The 13,845-nt window shown below is 44.5% G+C and overlaps 1 protein-coding gene across 1 annotated transcript in view; it reads left to right on the top strand.

The window, feature by feature from the left end:
- The first annotated feature begins 11,702 nt into the window (after positions 1-11,702).
- The window catches only part of NAPB (NSF attachment protein beta), a 41,452-nt gene continuing 39,309 nt past the window's right edge, over positions 11,703-13,845 (top strand). The window contains exon 1 of the mRNA XM_026487481.4: positions 11,703-11,869. Within this exon, the coding sequence (XP_026343266.1) occupies positions 11,772-11,869 (98 nt within the window). The 5' untranslated portion in view covers positions 11,703-11,771. The remainder of the gene's footprint in view (positions 11,870-13,845) is intronic.

The following is a 13,845-nucleotide window of genomic DNA, read 5'->3' as shown; positions in this document are numbered from 1 at the left end:
GTAGGAATAGAGGGTACATTTCTCAATCTCATAAAAGCCATCTATGAAAAGCCTACAGCAAATATTATTCTCAATGGGGAAAAGCTGGAAGCCTTTCCCTTAAGATCAGGAACACGACAAGGATGCCCACTCTCGCCACTATTATTCAATATAGTACTAGAAGTCCTTGCAACAGCAATCAGACAACAAAAAGGGATCAAAGGTATCCAAATCAGCAAAGAAGAAGTCAAAATGTCTCTCTTCGCAGATGACATGATACTCTATATGGAAAACCCAAAAGAATCCACTCCCAAACTATTAGAAGTTATAGAGCAATTCAGTAATGTGGCGGGATACAAAATCAAAGCTCAGAAATTAGTTGCATTTCTATAAATGAATAATGAGACTGAAGAAAGAGAAATTAGGGAATCCATTCCATGTACAATAGCACCAAAAACCATACATTACCTTGGAATTAACTTAACCAGAGACGTAAAGGACCTATATTCTAGAAACTATAAATCACTCTTGAAAGACATTGAGGAAGACACAAAAAGATGGAAAGATATTCCATGCTCATGGATCGGAAGAATTAACATAGTTAAAATGTCCATGCTACCCAGAGCAATCTACACTTTCAATGCTATCCCGTTCAAAATACCAATGACATTTTTCAAAGAACTGGAACAAACAACCCTTAAATTTGTGTGGAACCAGAAAAGGCCCCGAATCTCCAAGGAACTGTTGAAAAGGAAAAACAAAGCTGGGGGCATCAAAATGCCGGATTTCGAGCTGTACTACAAAGCTGTGATCACAAAGACAGCATGGTAGTGGCACAAAAACAGACACATAGACCAATGGAACAGAATTAGAGAACCCAGAAATGGACCCTCGGCTCTTTGGGCAACTAATATTTGATAAAGCAGGAAAAAACATCCGGTTTGAAAAAAGACAGTCTCTTCAATAAATGGTGCTGGGAAAACTGGACAGCTACATGCAAAAGAATGAAACTTGATCACTCTCTCACACCATACACAAAAATAAACTCCAAATGGATGAAAGACCTTGATGTGAGACAGGAATCCATCAAATTCCTAGAGTAGAACATAGACAGCAACCTCTACGACATTGGCCACAGCAACTTTTTTCATGACACATCTCCAAAAGAAGAGAAAAAAAGATAAAATGAACCTATGGGACTTCATCAAGGTAAAAAGCTTCTGCACAGCCAAGGAAACAGTCAAAAAAACTAAGAGGCAGCCCACGGAATGGGAGAATATATTTGCAAATGATACCACAGATAAAAGACTGGTATCCAAGATCTACAAAGAACTTCTCAAACTCAATACACAAGAAACAAATAAACAAATCATAAAATGGGCAGAAGATATGAACAGACACTTTTCCAATGAAGACATACAAATGGCTAACAGACACATGAAAAAATGTTCAAAATCATTAGCCATCAGGGAAATTCAAATCAAAACCACACTGAGATACCACCTTACGCCAATTAGAATGGCAAAAATCGACAAGGCAAGAAAGAACAATTGCTGGAGAGGATGTGGAGAAAGGGGATCCCTCCTACATTGTTGGTGGGAATGCAAGTATGTACAGCCACTCTGGAAAACAGTGTGGAGGTCCCTTAAAAAATTAAAAATTGAGCTACCCTATGACCCAGCCATTGCACTACTGGGTATTTACCCCAAAGATACAGACGTAGTGAAGAGAAGGGCCATATGCACCCCAATGTTCATAGCAGCATTGTCCACAATAGCCAAATGGTGGAAGGAAACGAGATGCCCTTCAACAGATGACTGGATTAAGAAGCTGTTGTCCATATATACAATGGAATATTACTCAGCTATCAAAAAGAACGAGTTCTCAACATTTGATGCAACTTGGACGGCACTGGAGGAGATAATGCTACGTGAACTAAGTCAAGCAGAGAAAGACAATTATCATATGATTTCTCTCATCTATGGAACATAAGAACTAGGAAGATCGGTAGGGGAAAAAAGGGATAAAGAAAGGGGGGATAATCAGAAGGGGGAATGAAGCATGAGAGACTATGGACTCTGAGAAACAAACTGAGGGCTTCAGAGGGGAGGGGAGTGGGGGAATGGGATAGACTGGTGATGGGTAGTAAGGAGGGCACGTATTGCATGGTGCACTGGGTGTTATACGCAACTAATGAATCATCGAACTTTACATCCGAAACCGGGGATGTACTGTATGGTGACTAACATAATATAATAAAAAAACATTAAAATAAAAAAAAAAGATGAGTGGGTGAATGGACAGGTAGACAGAGGAACAGATAGATGGATGAATAAGTGGGCGGGTCGGTGGGTGAACAAGTAGATGTCTGGACAGGTGGATGGATGGATGGATGGATGGTGTGCAGGAATAAGCACAGAGCTTCCTATGGAACAGACATGACTGCCACTGTGCCCCCTTCCATGACTGACACCCAGGGCACTGAGAAAGAAAAAGCTACCCTTGTCCAGAGCCACGCAGGGGCAAGTATGAGAATAGTGAAGACTGCACCTCAGCATCTCTCACCTGCCTGGGCCCAGGCCACCTTCTCACTTGCTGCTGCACCCTTCAGAGGAAGACAGCCTCTTTAGTAGTTGGTGCTTAAGAAAGAATAAGCATCTTTCCCAAAAGCCCAGCACACCTAGCCTTCTGACTCATAGGCTGAACCTGGTAGCAGGGCCACTGCTGGAGCAGTCACAGTGGCAAGGGCATGTGATTTGTCTTAGATCAACCTGCAGCTGTGTGGTGTATGGGTGACATGGTGATAGGCTATAGGCTGTCGGTAAGCTGCACAACTTCTTGGTTTTGTCTGTTGCCAACCAGGCTTGGAAATTCTTTGCCAGCCTATTCCCAGGGAAAAAATTAGCAGGAAACAGAGGGAGAATGTATCTTATCAGTGCAGGCAGTATGGCTCTGCTTGTGTCGGCTGAGGAGTCTGGAGACTGGGAGTTTCCTGGCTGCAGCTTTTAATCTACCCCTTTCCTTACCTTGTCATTATTGCCCCTCCACCCCAGATGAACTTCACAGGCTCTTCCTTGACCCCAGTTCTCTTGGGCCTGCACAAACCACTCAACAGTCTTGTCAAAACCATTGCTCATCGTGATTTGCTTCTGATTGGAAACCCAAAGCGGGATGCCATTGCTCCCCAAAATGGGAAGAGGCCTGGATGTCATCTGGCAGGTGAGAATCCATCCCCCAGGATGCTGGGCATATTCCAGGACAGGTAGCTAGGTAGACCATTCTCCCTGCCCAGTCGAACTGAGCCCAGCCATCCGGGCTGGTCAGTTCTGGTCTCACTGTGGGGCCAGGGGCTACCGTGAAGAGCAAGAGAGCTGCAGAGCAGAGTCAGACATGGGGCTGCCCTTCCAAAGTGACCGGCAGCTGCTTCACCTTCTGAGATTTAGTTACCTGATCTATAAAATCCATAGCAGAGTAAATACATCAGATTGTTATAAAAGGTACAGAAGTACCTAGCGGTGCCCGGCACACAGGGCTCATTCATGTTGGCTATTTCAATAAGAAGGGGAAACCTCCTCCAGAAGCCTTGGAGGTGAAGCAGGTATAACTGCCCTGGGGCTTCAGGCTATTTCCTGGGAACTTCCCCCTCCTGGCCTCTCTCCATCCCTGTTGCCATTGACATCATAGGGCATAGAGAAGAGTCACGGTGTGATAACTCTCAGAGAACAAATATGCCCTTGCAAACAGCAGGTTTGATCTCATTTGGATTCTTCTCCCCATCTTATTATTATTTATTTATTTATTTATTTATTCATTCATTCATTCATTTATCTATTTCTTTATTTGAGCACTGTTTGATAAACTCTTCTTTGTTCTGCTCTCACCTGGCTGCTGACCTGGATATTACCTTGATAAGAAGCAAATCTATTTGAGAGCCACCCTGCCACCAGAAATCCTTCAAAGCGAGCCCAGCAAAGAGCAATCTGCAGTCTGGGTACCTGCTTAAGGACTTTACCAAGCTTTGCTGCAGGGGAGCATTGCCTAGGCTGCCAATGCCAGCCCCAACTGCAGCCCTGAGCCCCTGAACCCTCATCCCTGGAGCTGCAGCAGAAGGACACGGCTGACATTGGCTGGAGATGCCTGCTGGTCCTGGGGAGCAGGCCAGCAGCAGGCGCAGAATGTCAACAATGACAAGGTGGTACTACAGATGGCTCAGAGCTGGCATTGCCCCAAAAGGCTCAGTGTACATTTTCCCTTTCCAGACAAGGAAACCTGAGAAATCACAAGGGTCAGAAAGTCAGAGATGTCACAAGACAAGGAACATTCTCACTGTCTCTGTAGGACCTCCACCTGGGGACAGAGAGTGACAGGGTTTGTCGGCAGGCCATCATCCTCATGCAGCCTTTGGTCTCCTTTCTGCGGCTGTTCTCCCTGGTGCAACATTGGTTTACCAGTTCCTAAACAGGCTACTCATTTAAGTAACCATCATGTCTCATTTTGAATGTGAATAAAAAGCACACAGGCTCTGCAGACTGCCGTGCTCCTGCTTCTGACCTCCGGCTGTACTTCTGTTTTTCCGTGAGCAGGCAGCCATCCTCTTGAAGCAACAAGCAACAAAAGCTGAAGAGGGCCAAAGCTTTGTTGTGACCTTCAAGTGTTCGAGTCCTTTGTCCATCTTTTCTATTTGGTTGTTTGCCTCCCACTGACTTGTAGGATTTCTTTATCCTTAGTAATAATTATTTTGGGGTATATTTGCTGCAAATATCTTTTCTGGGTTGTGGTTTTGTCTTTTCATTTGACTCATATGCTATGTTAGTGAAAAGAAATCCCTCATCTTAATGGAGTGAACGTATTGATTTTTTTCTCTTATGGTTTGCAGTTTTGATACCTCACTTTAGGAAATCAAGGTCATGAAGCTACTTTCTTATATTTTCATTTAAAACTTCTAAAAGTTTTCACCCAAAACTCATGTGACATTGTGTGTCAACTACACTTCAATAAAAATAAAACGAAACAAAAAAATGTTAGTTTCAAAATTAAGCATTTCACACTTATGTCCATAATCATTAATATTTTTGTGCCAGGTATATTTGCTAATATCTCATTCAGAATTCTTGTATCCATGTTCCTAAGTGAGACTGGCCCAAGATTTACCTTTCTCCTACAGGCCTTTTCTAGTCTGGATCTCAAGGTTGCGCCTCATACAATAAGCTGGGGAACATGTCAGTCAGGGTCCCTGCAGTAAATAGAGGCACACTTGCAATAGGAAGGTTTATTTATAGGGGGTACTTAAAAGGCAGGTGCAAGTGAATCCCAGGGCACAGGGCTGTCATTTGCTGGAAGATGAGGGGAGCAATCTAGATGTCAGGGAGCCTCAGCTGACCACCCTGCAGAGGGACCAGGGAACAAATGCCATGATCTCTCTCACTTCTGCCCTCCACCTTAGGCTGGGTGCCTCATTGGCCTAATGCACCAGAAGTCATAGGACACAGGACCTTATTGGTGGAGTCCCTACAGATCAGCATCTTGGAGCAGACAGCAGCATAAAGCAAGGTAGGGAGTGGGACCTGGAGGAGGGGTCAATGTGATCAAACACGAGGGCATTTCCCTCTGTCTTAATTCCTTGGAAGAGTTGCTAGTTTGTTACTTTTCTCTCCATGTCTTTTAGGGACTGGGAAAGAGAGAGTCTGTATGTGGCTTAATTTCATTTTCTTTATCTGGACTCTTTCCCAATATACAGCCAATTCTCATCCATCGAAGTAGTTATGGTCTAGAAAATCACTACAAACACTGAGTTAACAAGTACCATTGCTCCTAAGGAAAGCTCAGGTTTGACTCCCTTGAGTCTCTGGTCACATAGTTGTCAGCCCATTAACACATAACCTTGTTTAAAGACACTTTATTTGACATATATCTTGACTTGTTTTTTTTTTTTTAAGATTTTTTTTTTTAATTTATTTATTCGACAGAGATAGAGACAGCCAGCGAGAGAGGGAACACAAGCAGGGGGAGTGGGAGAGGAAGAAGCAGGCTCACAGCGGAGGAGCCCAATGTGGGGCTCGATCCCACAACGCCAGGATCACGCCCTGAGCCAAAGGCAGACGCCCAACCGCTGTGCCACCCAGGCGCCCCTATATCTTGACTTGTTAACATTGAACTCATAGCCGACAGCACTATAACTTGTGCCTGAACAAAGCTTATCTAACACATATCTTCTCCCTAAAGCACAGCACTGCTTTCTTGTGCTGAGGAACACCAGGAGACTTATTTACAGTATGAATTAAAAAAAAAAAAAAGGTAGTGTTGCTTTGTCTATCCTGAGCTGAAAACATGTCTATCATGTCAATCAAATTTTTCACTGTTCTGCACATGTCTGTAAATGACTGCAGAAATGCATATCATTGATTTGGGGGTTACAAATGGATTTTAACGAAGAGGCAAATTTGCAAATATAAAATCCGTGAATGCTGAGCATTTACTGTATTTTCAAATGCAGTCACCACAACAGTGCAGAGTGGGCTTATGAAGACTCAGCTCTTTCAGACTGAGTATGAGATGTTAGCACCACACCCTAAGTAAACCTGTTACAGTGTGACCACTGATAGGAAACCCTTTCTTTATTTTGGAACAGACCTATTTTGGTAATAGGCAAATAGGATGAAACCCAAATACGTCACAATTGGAAAGGGTTATATAAGATTTGGTGCAATGAACTATTATCCATTAACACTTAATTGCAAAGACTAGTAGCAATCTAGAAAATGCTTATGTATCTTAAACAAACAAAATGCAAACAAATATACATTTTAATAATACCTGCATATTTGTAGGTTTAATAAAGATTTTCTAGAAACATATAGATAAAAAATGAGTAGAAATGCGTGAATCTTTTCCTAAAATTTCTTTTATTAAAGAAATTTAAATCAATTAATTAAAATAATAATGTGAAAGGAAATCAAAACAGTCCAGGAAATACACCCATTTTTCTCTGTACGCCATTATGCCTGCAACTTAGAACCATAATTCTGGCAAGAACTATATTAACTATTGAGAAGAAAAGTCTAGAATATATGATTATATAAATAAAAGTTGGGTCATCTTGGTTTTTAAGTCCATTTGCCATTTTTAAAAACATCCAGTTAATTTCAAACTGTGTGGTGGAATTTCATATCAGTTAATGAAAAGAATAACATTAATTAATGACATAATATTACTTTTTCGGAACTATTTACTTGAACGTAATTTACCATCTTCTATATTTCCTCTGACAGATATTTTGTACATTTAATTTTGCTTTTTCTAATGCTTTGGTCTAAATTTCATGGAATAATTCTTTAAGAAAATGGTAAGTAATATTAACAAAGCTGTCTTCAGGAATATTTGTACCAATTTTGACACAGTGTGAAATATCTCAAACACACACACACATACACAAACTACTATTGGTTTGAAATTTTTAAAAAATATAATAAAAACCACTTATTTAATTATCACTCTGAAGTTCCCCATTCAATTGCTCTTGGGTTTTTCACGTCCATGAGGAAAATGAAAAGAATCACCATAAATAGAGTAATTAAATTCTATTTTCAAAGCTGCACAAAGTGCAGAAGCCCAACATGAATATTCATATTCATCAACATGAATAGAGAACGTTTATTTTTATTAATTCATTACTTGGATGCTTTTGGATAAAGAGCCTTCTGGAATGAATTCTTTCCTTCCCTGCCTTCTAAAGGGGACCACACTGGAGCAGCCCCGGCCTTGTCCCTCCCGACATCTTTGAGCCACTCTTAGGTTACAGACAGAAGTGAGGCTGAGACATCAGTGGAGGAGGTAGCCAAAAATGGGGCAGAGCATCCCGGGGTTCCAAGGTCCCTGGAGGTGAGGGGCTGATCCCTAGCCTGGGGGTTCCAGTTCACAGTTTTGTCAGTGCAACCAGGCTCCCTGGAACATAACTCTGGTGCGTTTAACACATCTGCAAATCCTTTGAGACCTCCCCTTGAATACAGGTGAGCCTGAGTAATTTGCTTCAGGGAAACAGAAGTGATGCCTTAGAACTTGAGATGTTAAGTCATTAAGTCATAAAGGTGATTCAGCAGCTGCCTGGCTCCCATCCCCCTAGCACCTCTGCAGCCTGGCCACCATGTAAACATTCAGAGAGAGATGGAGGAGCCTCGGCCTTTCGAGTCTTCCCATCTCAGGCAGCAGGCATGAGTAGAAAGCCCTAAGATGACTCCAGCTCTAGCTACCACCTGACTGAGAGACCCCCAAGTGAGAACCACCCATCTGAACCCAGTCAGCCCCCAGAACCACAAGTGATAACAATAATAAACAACTACTATAGTTTTACAGCCCTAAGTTTGAAGTGGCAACCGGAACCCCAAGTATACAGTTATCCACAGATGACAATACCGATTTATGAATTTGTAATGAACACCATGACTGGGCCCGGGTACCAGAACACTCCTATTGGTCCTCAGTGCATACGCTCCCTGTTTTAGTTTGTGTTCTGTCAGAAGCAGAGCTTGAGACAAGGATTCTAGTGAAAGCAATTTCCTGGGAGGTGACACCAGAAGGCAGCACCAGTAGGAGTGTGGGGAAAGGCAAGGGAAGAAAGTCAATAAAGAGTACAGAAGAAGCAATGTTCTACTGCGAGCAGCTGGAGTTCATTGCCACTGGGAACCCCTATGGGAGAGAGTGTAAAACATTGCTCGAAGTTATCCCACCAGAAGGGTATTTATCTTCCAGTTTTCCAACACTCGTTGATTGAGGACTGCTCCTGGGAGGCCAAGAGGCATTAATTTCCTTGTTAATATAGTTATTAATCCTCCCCACTTCTTCAGCATTCAAGCAGAGCAGGCTGGGAGAGCCAAAGTAAACCCTCAGGAGAATTGCAGGTTCTGGCAGTTGGGACCCACAGGCATAGGAACACTCAATGTTAGTCATGGCCAGAAGTTTCCTGCAGACTTTAGAATCAAAGGGAGGGGAGGTGGGTGACACTAAGTGAACTCAGGACCTGGTAGCTGCTGCTCAGCTGAGGGGCAGGCAGTGGTAGTGGGGGCCAGCGGCACAGGGGATACTTACCCAGTACACTGGGCCCCTGCACTGGCCACTCAAGACACCAGCCCAAACAATCCTGGAGGTACAATGCATTTGTGCCCACTGCACCTTCCCTTGGTGCTGATCTCCACACAGGACTCTTCCCATGCTGCACCCCCTTCTATGAATACATGCAAAGGGCCACACCTTGTTTTTCACAGGGATCATTTTCTGATCCTGCCTTTCTTACAGCTGAAGATGGCTTCAGCCTTGCCTTTGCAGAGCACCTCTCAGGGTGAATAGTTGGACACTTGACATTCCAATTTAACTTCCTGTGTGTTCATTTGGTCTAAATGCACTTGAGTCTACCCCAATCATAGGGAAAGGCCTGCAGGTTCTGCTTGGTTCTGCCTGGTAAAGGGTGCAGTCCCCTCCTTTCTTGTTTCATCTTCTCAGAAACTGTCTGAAGTCTTTTCTTCCCCATATCCAGAGTTGCTGAAAGGCAAGATATGTCTAGGCCAGCATTGTCAACTTTGTGCAATAATACGTTCTGTATCTATGCATTCCAATATGACAGCTACTAGGTACATGCGGCAATTGAGCAGTTGAAATGTGGCTACTGAGACTGAGGAACAAAATTTTACATTTGATTTCATATTATTTGATTTAGGTTTAAATGGCCACTTGTGGTGAGTGGCCACCATGCTGGTCAGCACAGGTGTATGTCATGGGTCCTTTGGACCTACTTTAGGACAGCTTTTACTTGGGGGCTTCACTCTTTCCTTGGCCACAGCACAGCATGTCTCCTTTTCCCTCCTGGTTGGAGGATTCCTCATCTGTCTCTCAGTCATCCTCATTCTTTGAGGTTTTTCTCTCTGCCCTGCCACCTCCCCTTATCTAGCCTCTGGAAGAAGAAAACAAGTGCTCTACACAACAATTAGGGTTTGAAGTTTTTTTCCCACTTGGATGTGGACTGGGGAAGGATGGGCGTGCCTGTCAGTAGAAAAGAATGAAGGAAATACCCAGAAATATTAAAAAATGTCAAGATGTACCCTGCCACCCCTAGCTGCATGTTCTGGCTTAGAGGAGGCAGTCCATTCTACCTCCTTTTAAGCTGACCACAGATTTCAGAATCTAGAATTGTATGCTTTACAATAGTGCAGAGAGTTCTTTTTAAAACAAAACATACACTTCCTAGACCCCAACCTCAGGAGATCCTGACATAAAAAGCTAGCAGCTTAGGGATCAGTCTTTCTTGAACATCCTTTACTTTGGGCCAGCTTTGGGAGCTGCTTTAATCAACATAATGATGCTGCACTTAGCTTTTGAGTTGGCCCCACTCCATGAAATCCCCATGGACTGCACTGCTTCTCAAATGCTTATGTCTGATTTTGCAGTTTCTCTCTTTAATACTACATTTACTGACACCTCTAATTTCCTGCCTTCTTATTCTCCAATACTGCTTCAAAAGAACACAAATTAGGTTTTCGACGTTAGAGTATTGCATGTAGTAATAGTAAATAAATTCTGCCTGAAGATCTGATACTTCCTTCCATCTCTAGCGTGCCTCCGATGTATGAACTCTGCAACATATGCTTGAGTTACCTTTCTAGGAGTTTGGCCTTTGTTGCCTTGCTCTCTAAAGATAGACTTCATTTTCTTAGACGTATTTCATGTGCCAGTGCCCACAGTGTATTTATTAATAGTTTGACATTGTCAAAGTTCTCATTTGGCAGTGATTATCATATTTGCTTCACCACCTCTGCTTTAGCATTGCCAAATGTAAGTTGGTCTAGATTTTGTATAAAACAAAAACAAAACAAGAAAATCCATTCCCTCCAGGACAGACCTTGAAATTGTTGGCACACGATAGCATCTATCTATGGATACTTCTGCTAGGAAATTAGAAGTCCTTGGGGCAGGCCAAATTGTGCCCCAGGAGACTCAGCCCCTACGGCCAGCACCATGTAAAGAATAAGAGAGCTCAAAGCTTTCCATCCATGGAAAATAATTCTGTCAATTAAAAGAGTGGATTATGCATTTATAGTATAAATGCAACTTATTTATAACCAACTACGACAGGACCGACATTAAGTCATAATACGAAGAGACTGAAAAATAACTCTGAATTTATACTGGGGAAAGTGATACATTCTTAAACGCCTTGCTCTGGAGATAAAAATGGTTTTCTCTGCCAGCTGTTGCTGGTGGGTGGGTGGGTGGATGGATGGGCATCACATGGTTAATGAAATTGCTTTTGGTGGCTGCGTTAGATTCCCTTTTCCAGAACTTGCGCGTAGGTTGAATGTTCCAATTTGCTATCCCCCGTGTCCTCTTCCATTCCATTGCCAGGTGTCAATCGTGGTGAGCAAGGGATTCCTGAGCCAATGTGATGCTCCGTGTTTGAGGTTATCCTTACTAGAAAGCCATGCGTCATCTTCCATTTCCTCCCATACTTAAATGACTAAAGTTCACCTTGGACTAAGACCCCTACGGAGAGTCACGCCCCTCGCCTCGAAAATCCCCGGCGCCGGCTGTCTGCAACCTCCGATCCCCACCCCGCCCGGCTCTACGGCCTTCTGGGAATTGTAGTTGACGCCTCACCCATCCCCGCCGTCAGGGCCCGACCCGGCACCACAAGTCCCGACAGGCCTTGCGCGCCACGCCTGCGCTCCCCGCCTCTGGGAGAGAAGGGTGAAGGCGCGGAAGGCGCGTCGGAGCCGGGTGTGGAGGTTGTGGCGGCGGCAGGGACCAACATGGACAACGCGGGGAAGGAGCGTGAGGCGGTGCAGCTGATGGCGGAGGCCGAGAAGCGAGTCAAGGCCTCCCACTCCTTCCTCCGGGGGCTGTTTGGGTGAGTGCCAGACCGCGAGTGCCCTTGGGGGGGGGGTCTCCGTCGCGGGTTCCCTCCCCAGCCAGCCGCCCCCACGCGCGTCCTGTTGAATCCCCTCTCTCCCCTGAGACGCCTGTGGGCCCTTATTTCCCCTGCATCTTCCAGGCTTCCTAAGCCTTAGAGCCTCCCAGAGACACCTCCCCAAGAACGCCCCAGGGGCTCTCAACACCCCCGCGCGCCCCCCAGAGATCCCCTCGAGCCCCCAGACCTCACCCCCGTAAGTCCGCTGGAACCTCCAGAATCTCTCGGAGTCCCTCAGCCCCCACACACCCTCCAGACATACCTTGGGGACCGCAGAGGGCCCCCACGCCCTCCACGCCCCCTCCGGCCAGGCGTTATCCTCGCGTTGGTGCGGGGGGGGGGGGTGTCCCACGGCCTCGCCTGGAGGGGTGCTGTCGCCTCAGCGGCGGGCCAGATTTGTTCATTTCGCCACGGTTGAAGCAGCCTCTCTCGGAGACCCGTGTTGGTGGGAGGCGAGCCCAGGAGGAGCCGGAGGGGCGGGTCCGGGGACCCCCCGCCCCGGCTCCTGGCCGGTGCATCTGGACGCGTCTGGCTGGCTGGGGTGGTGGGCCCCGCAGAGGAGCAGACTGGCGCGGCGCCCCCATTCCAGAGATCGTGTGCCCGTTTGCCTTGTGCCAAGTAGACATTTAATAAACGTTCGTTGGAGAACGAATACGTTTTCTCAGCATGGTATTTTTACTTCACCAGAGAGTGATAGGTTCGCCAGGGCCTCCTGTTTGATTAAGGATAACGCAGCTCCTGTCAAGTCGGCGTCTTTTGGGAATCCCGTTAATTTTCTGTAATTCTTCAGTGTTCTCCTAGGGAAGATCTTAAATTCGGACTTCCCAAAAAACAGAGCTTGCACTGACAGTTCTGGACGGTTGAATATGTGAGTGATTCAGCTGTTTAGGATTAGAAAGGCTGAAATTTCCTGGTGGTTTTGTTGTTGTTGTTGTTTTTCTTTTTGAAAGTGAAATATCTGCCGACAGCAGGAGCATATTTTTGTGTTTGAGAAGGACCAGTACTTAATCTTTGCATTATTAGACAGTTTTATTTCTGTACTAAATTCAGTTTGAAATCTGCTTGTTTTGCTACCTTCATTCTTTTGATTATAATATAACACTTTGCAGTTGTGGATATATCTCCAGGAAATGCTTAGGTAAAGGTTTCATGCGGTGCACAGTAGTACAGGATGCAAAGATGCATAAAGGTAAGGGTTCTTCAGGAACCTCTCACAGGACATTTATCCTAGCTGGTTTCTAAATTTTTCGTAGGGTGTGTAGTTCCAAACGTAGCAATTAATCATAAGTTTGTTCCCCCTTTAAAAGTTACCCCGATATATGCTGATACTTAAGGAGCACTGCCTCACACTGCCTCATACTTGATTCTAACACCAAACAATAGCTCCTTTCTGTGATTCACAAAACATTTAAAATATATTCAAATAAAATTTAATGTCCTAACACCTCCTGCCTAGAGATGATCTTAATGTTACTGGAGATTTCAAGTCAGGATGTACTTCCCTGGAAGAGAATCTGTAATTGGCAGAGGAAAACATTACAGCATTTGATACTCGTCTCAGGAGAACCCTCCTTTTTGTGAAGAGGTGTTGCGTTATTGTTTTTGTGAAAGGAGGCCAAGTCTTGAGCCAATAATCCTAAAAGGATTTTGAAAAAGCTTTTGTTTATAAACATCTGTTTTCTCCATGATTGTTGATCACCTGTTTCACTGACAGGAGGTATAGGAAGACTTTCACCTTCACTCTTCACACTCAGTTTGTACAAAAGTCATTGTATGCTAGGCCTGGCCTGGATATGGCAGGCCAGTTGATTGTCTTAGCTTTTGGATGGGGGGCAAGGTACTTAGCCTCTCTGTGCCTTAGTTTTGTCTGCTATAAAAAGGGGTAATAATAGTATATTTCATAGTGAGGGTTCAGT

This window comes from Ursus arctos, unplaced genomic scaffold (genome assembly GCF_023065955.2).
Source record: "Ursus arctos isolate Adak ecotype North America unplaced genomic scaffold, UrsArc2.0 scaffold_16, whole genome shotgun sequence".
Classification (NCBI taxonomy): domain Eukaryota; kingdom Metazoa; phylum Chordata; class Mammalia; order Carnivora; family Ursidae; genus Ursus; species Ursus arctos.
Note: the sequence above shows the minus strand (reverse complement) of the source record. Positions and strands in the feature narration are given on the sequence as shown.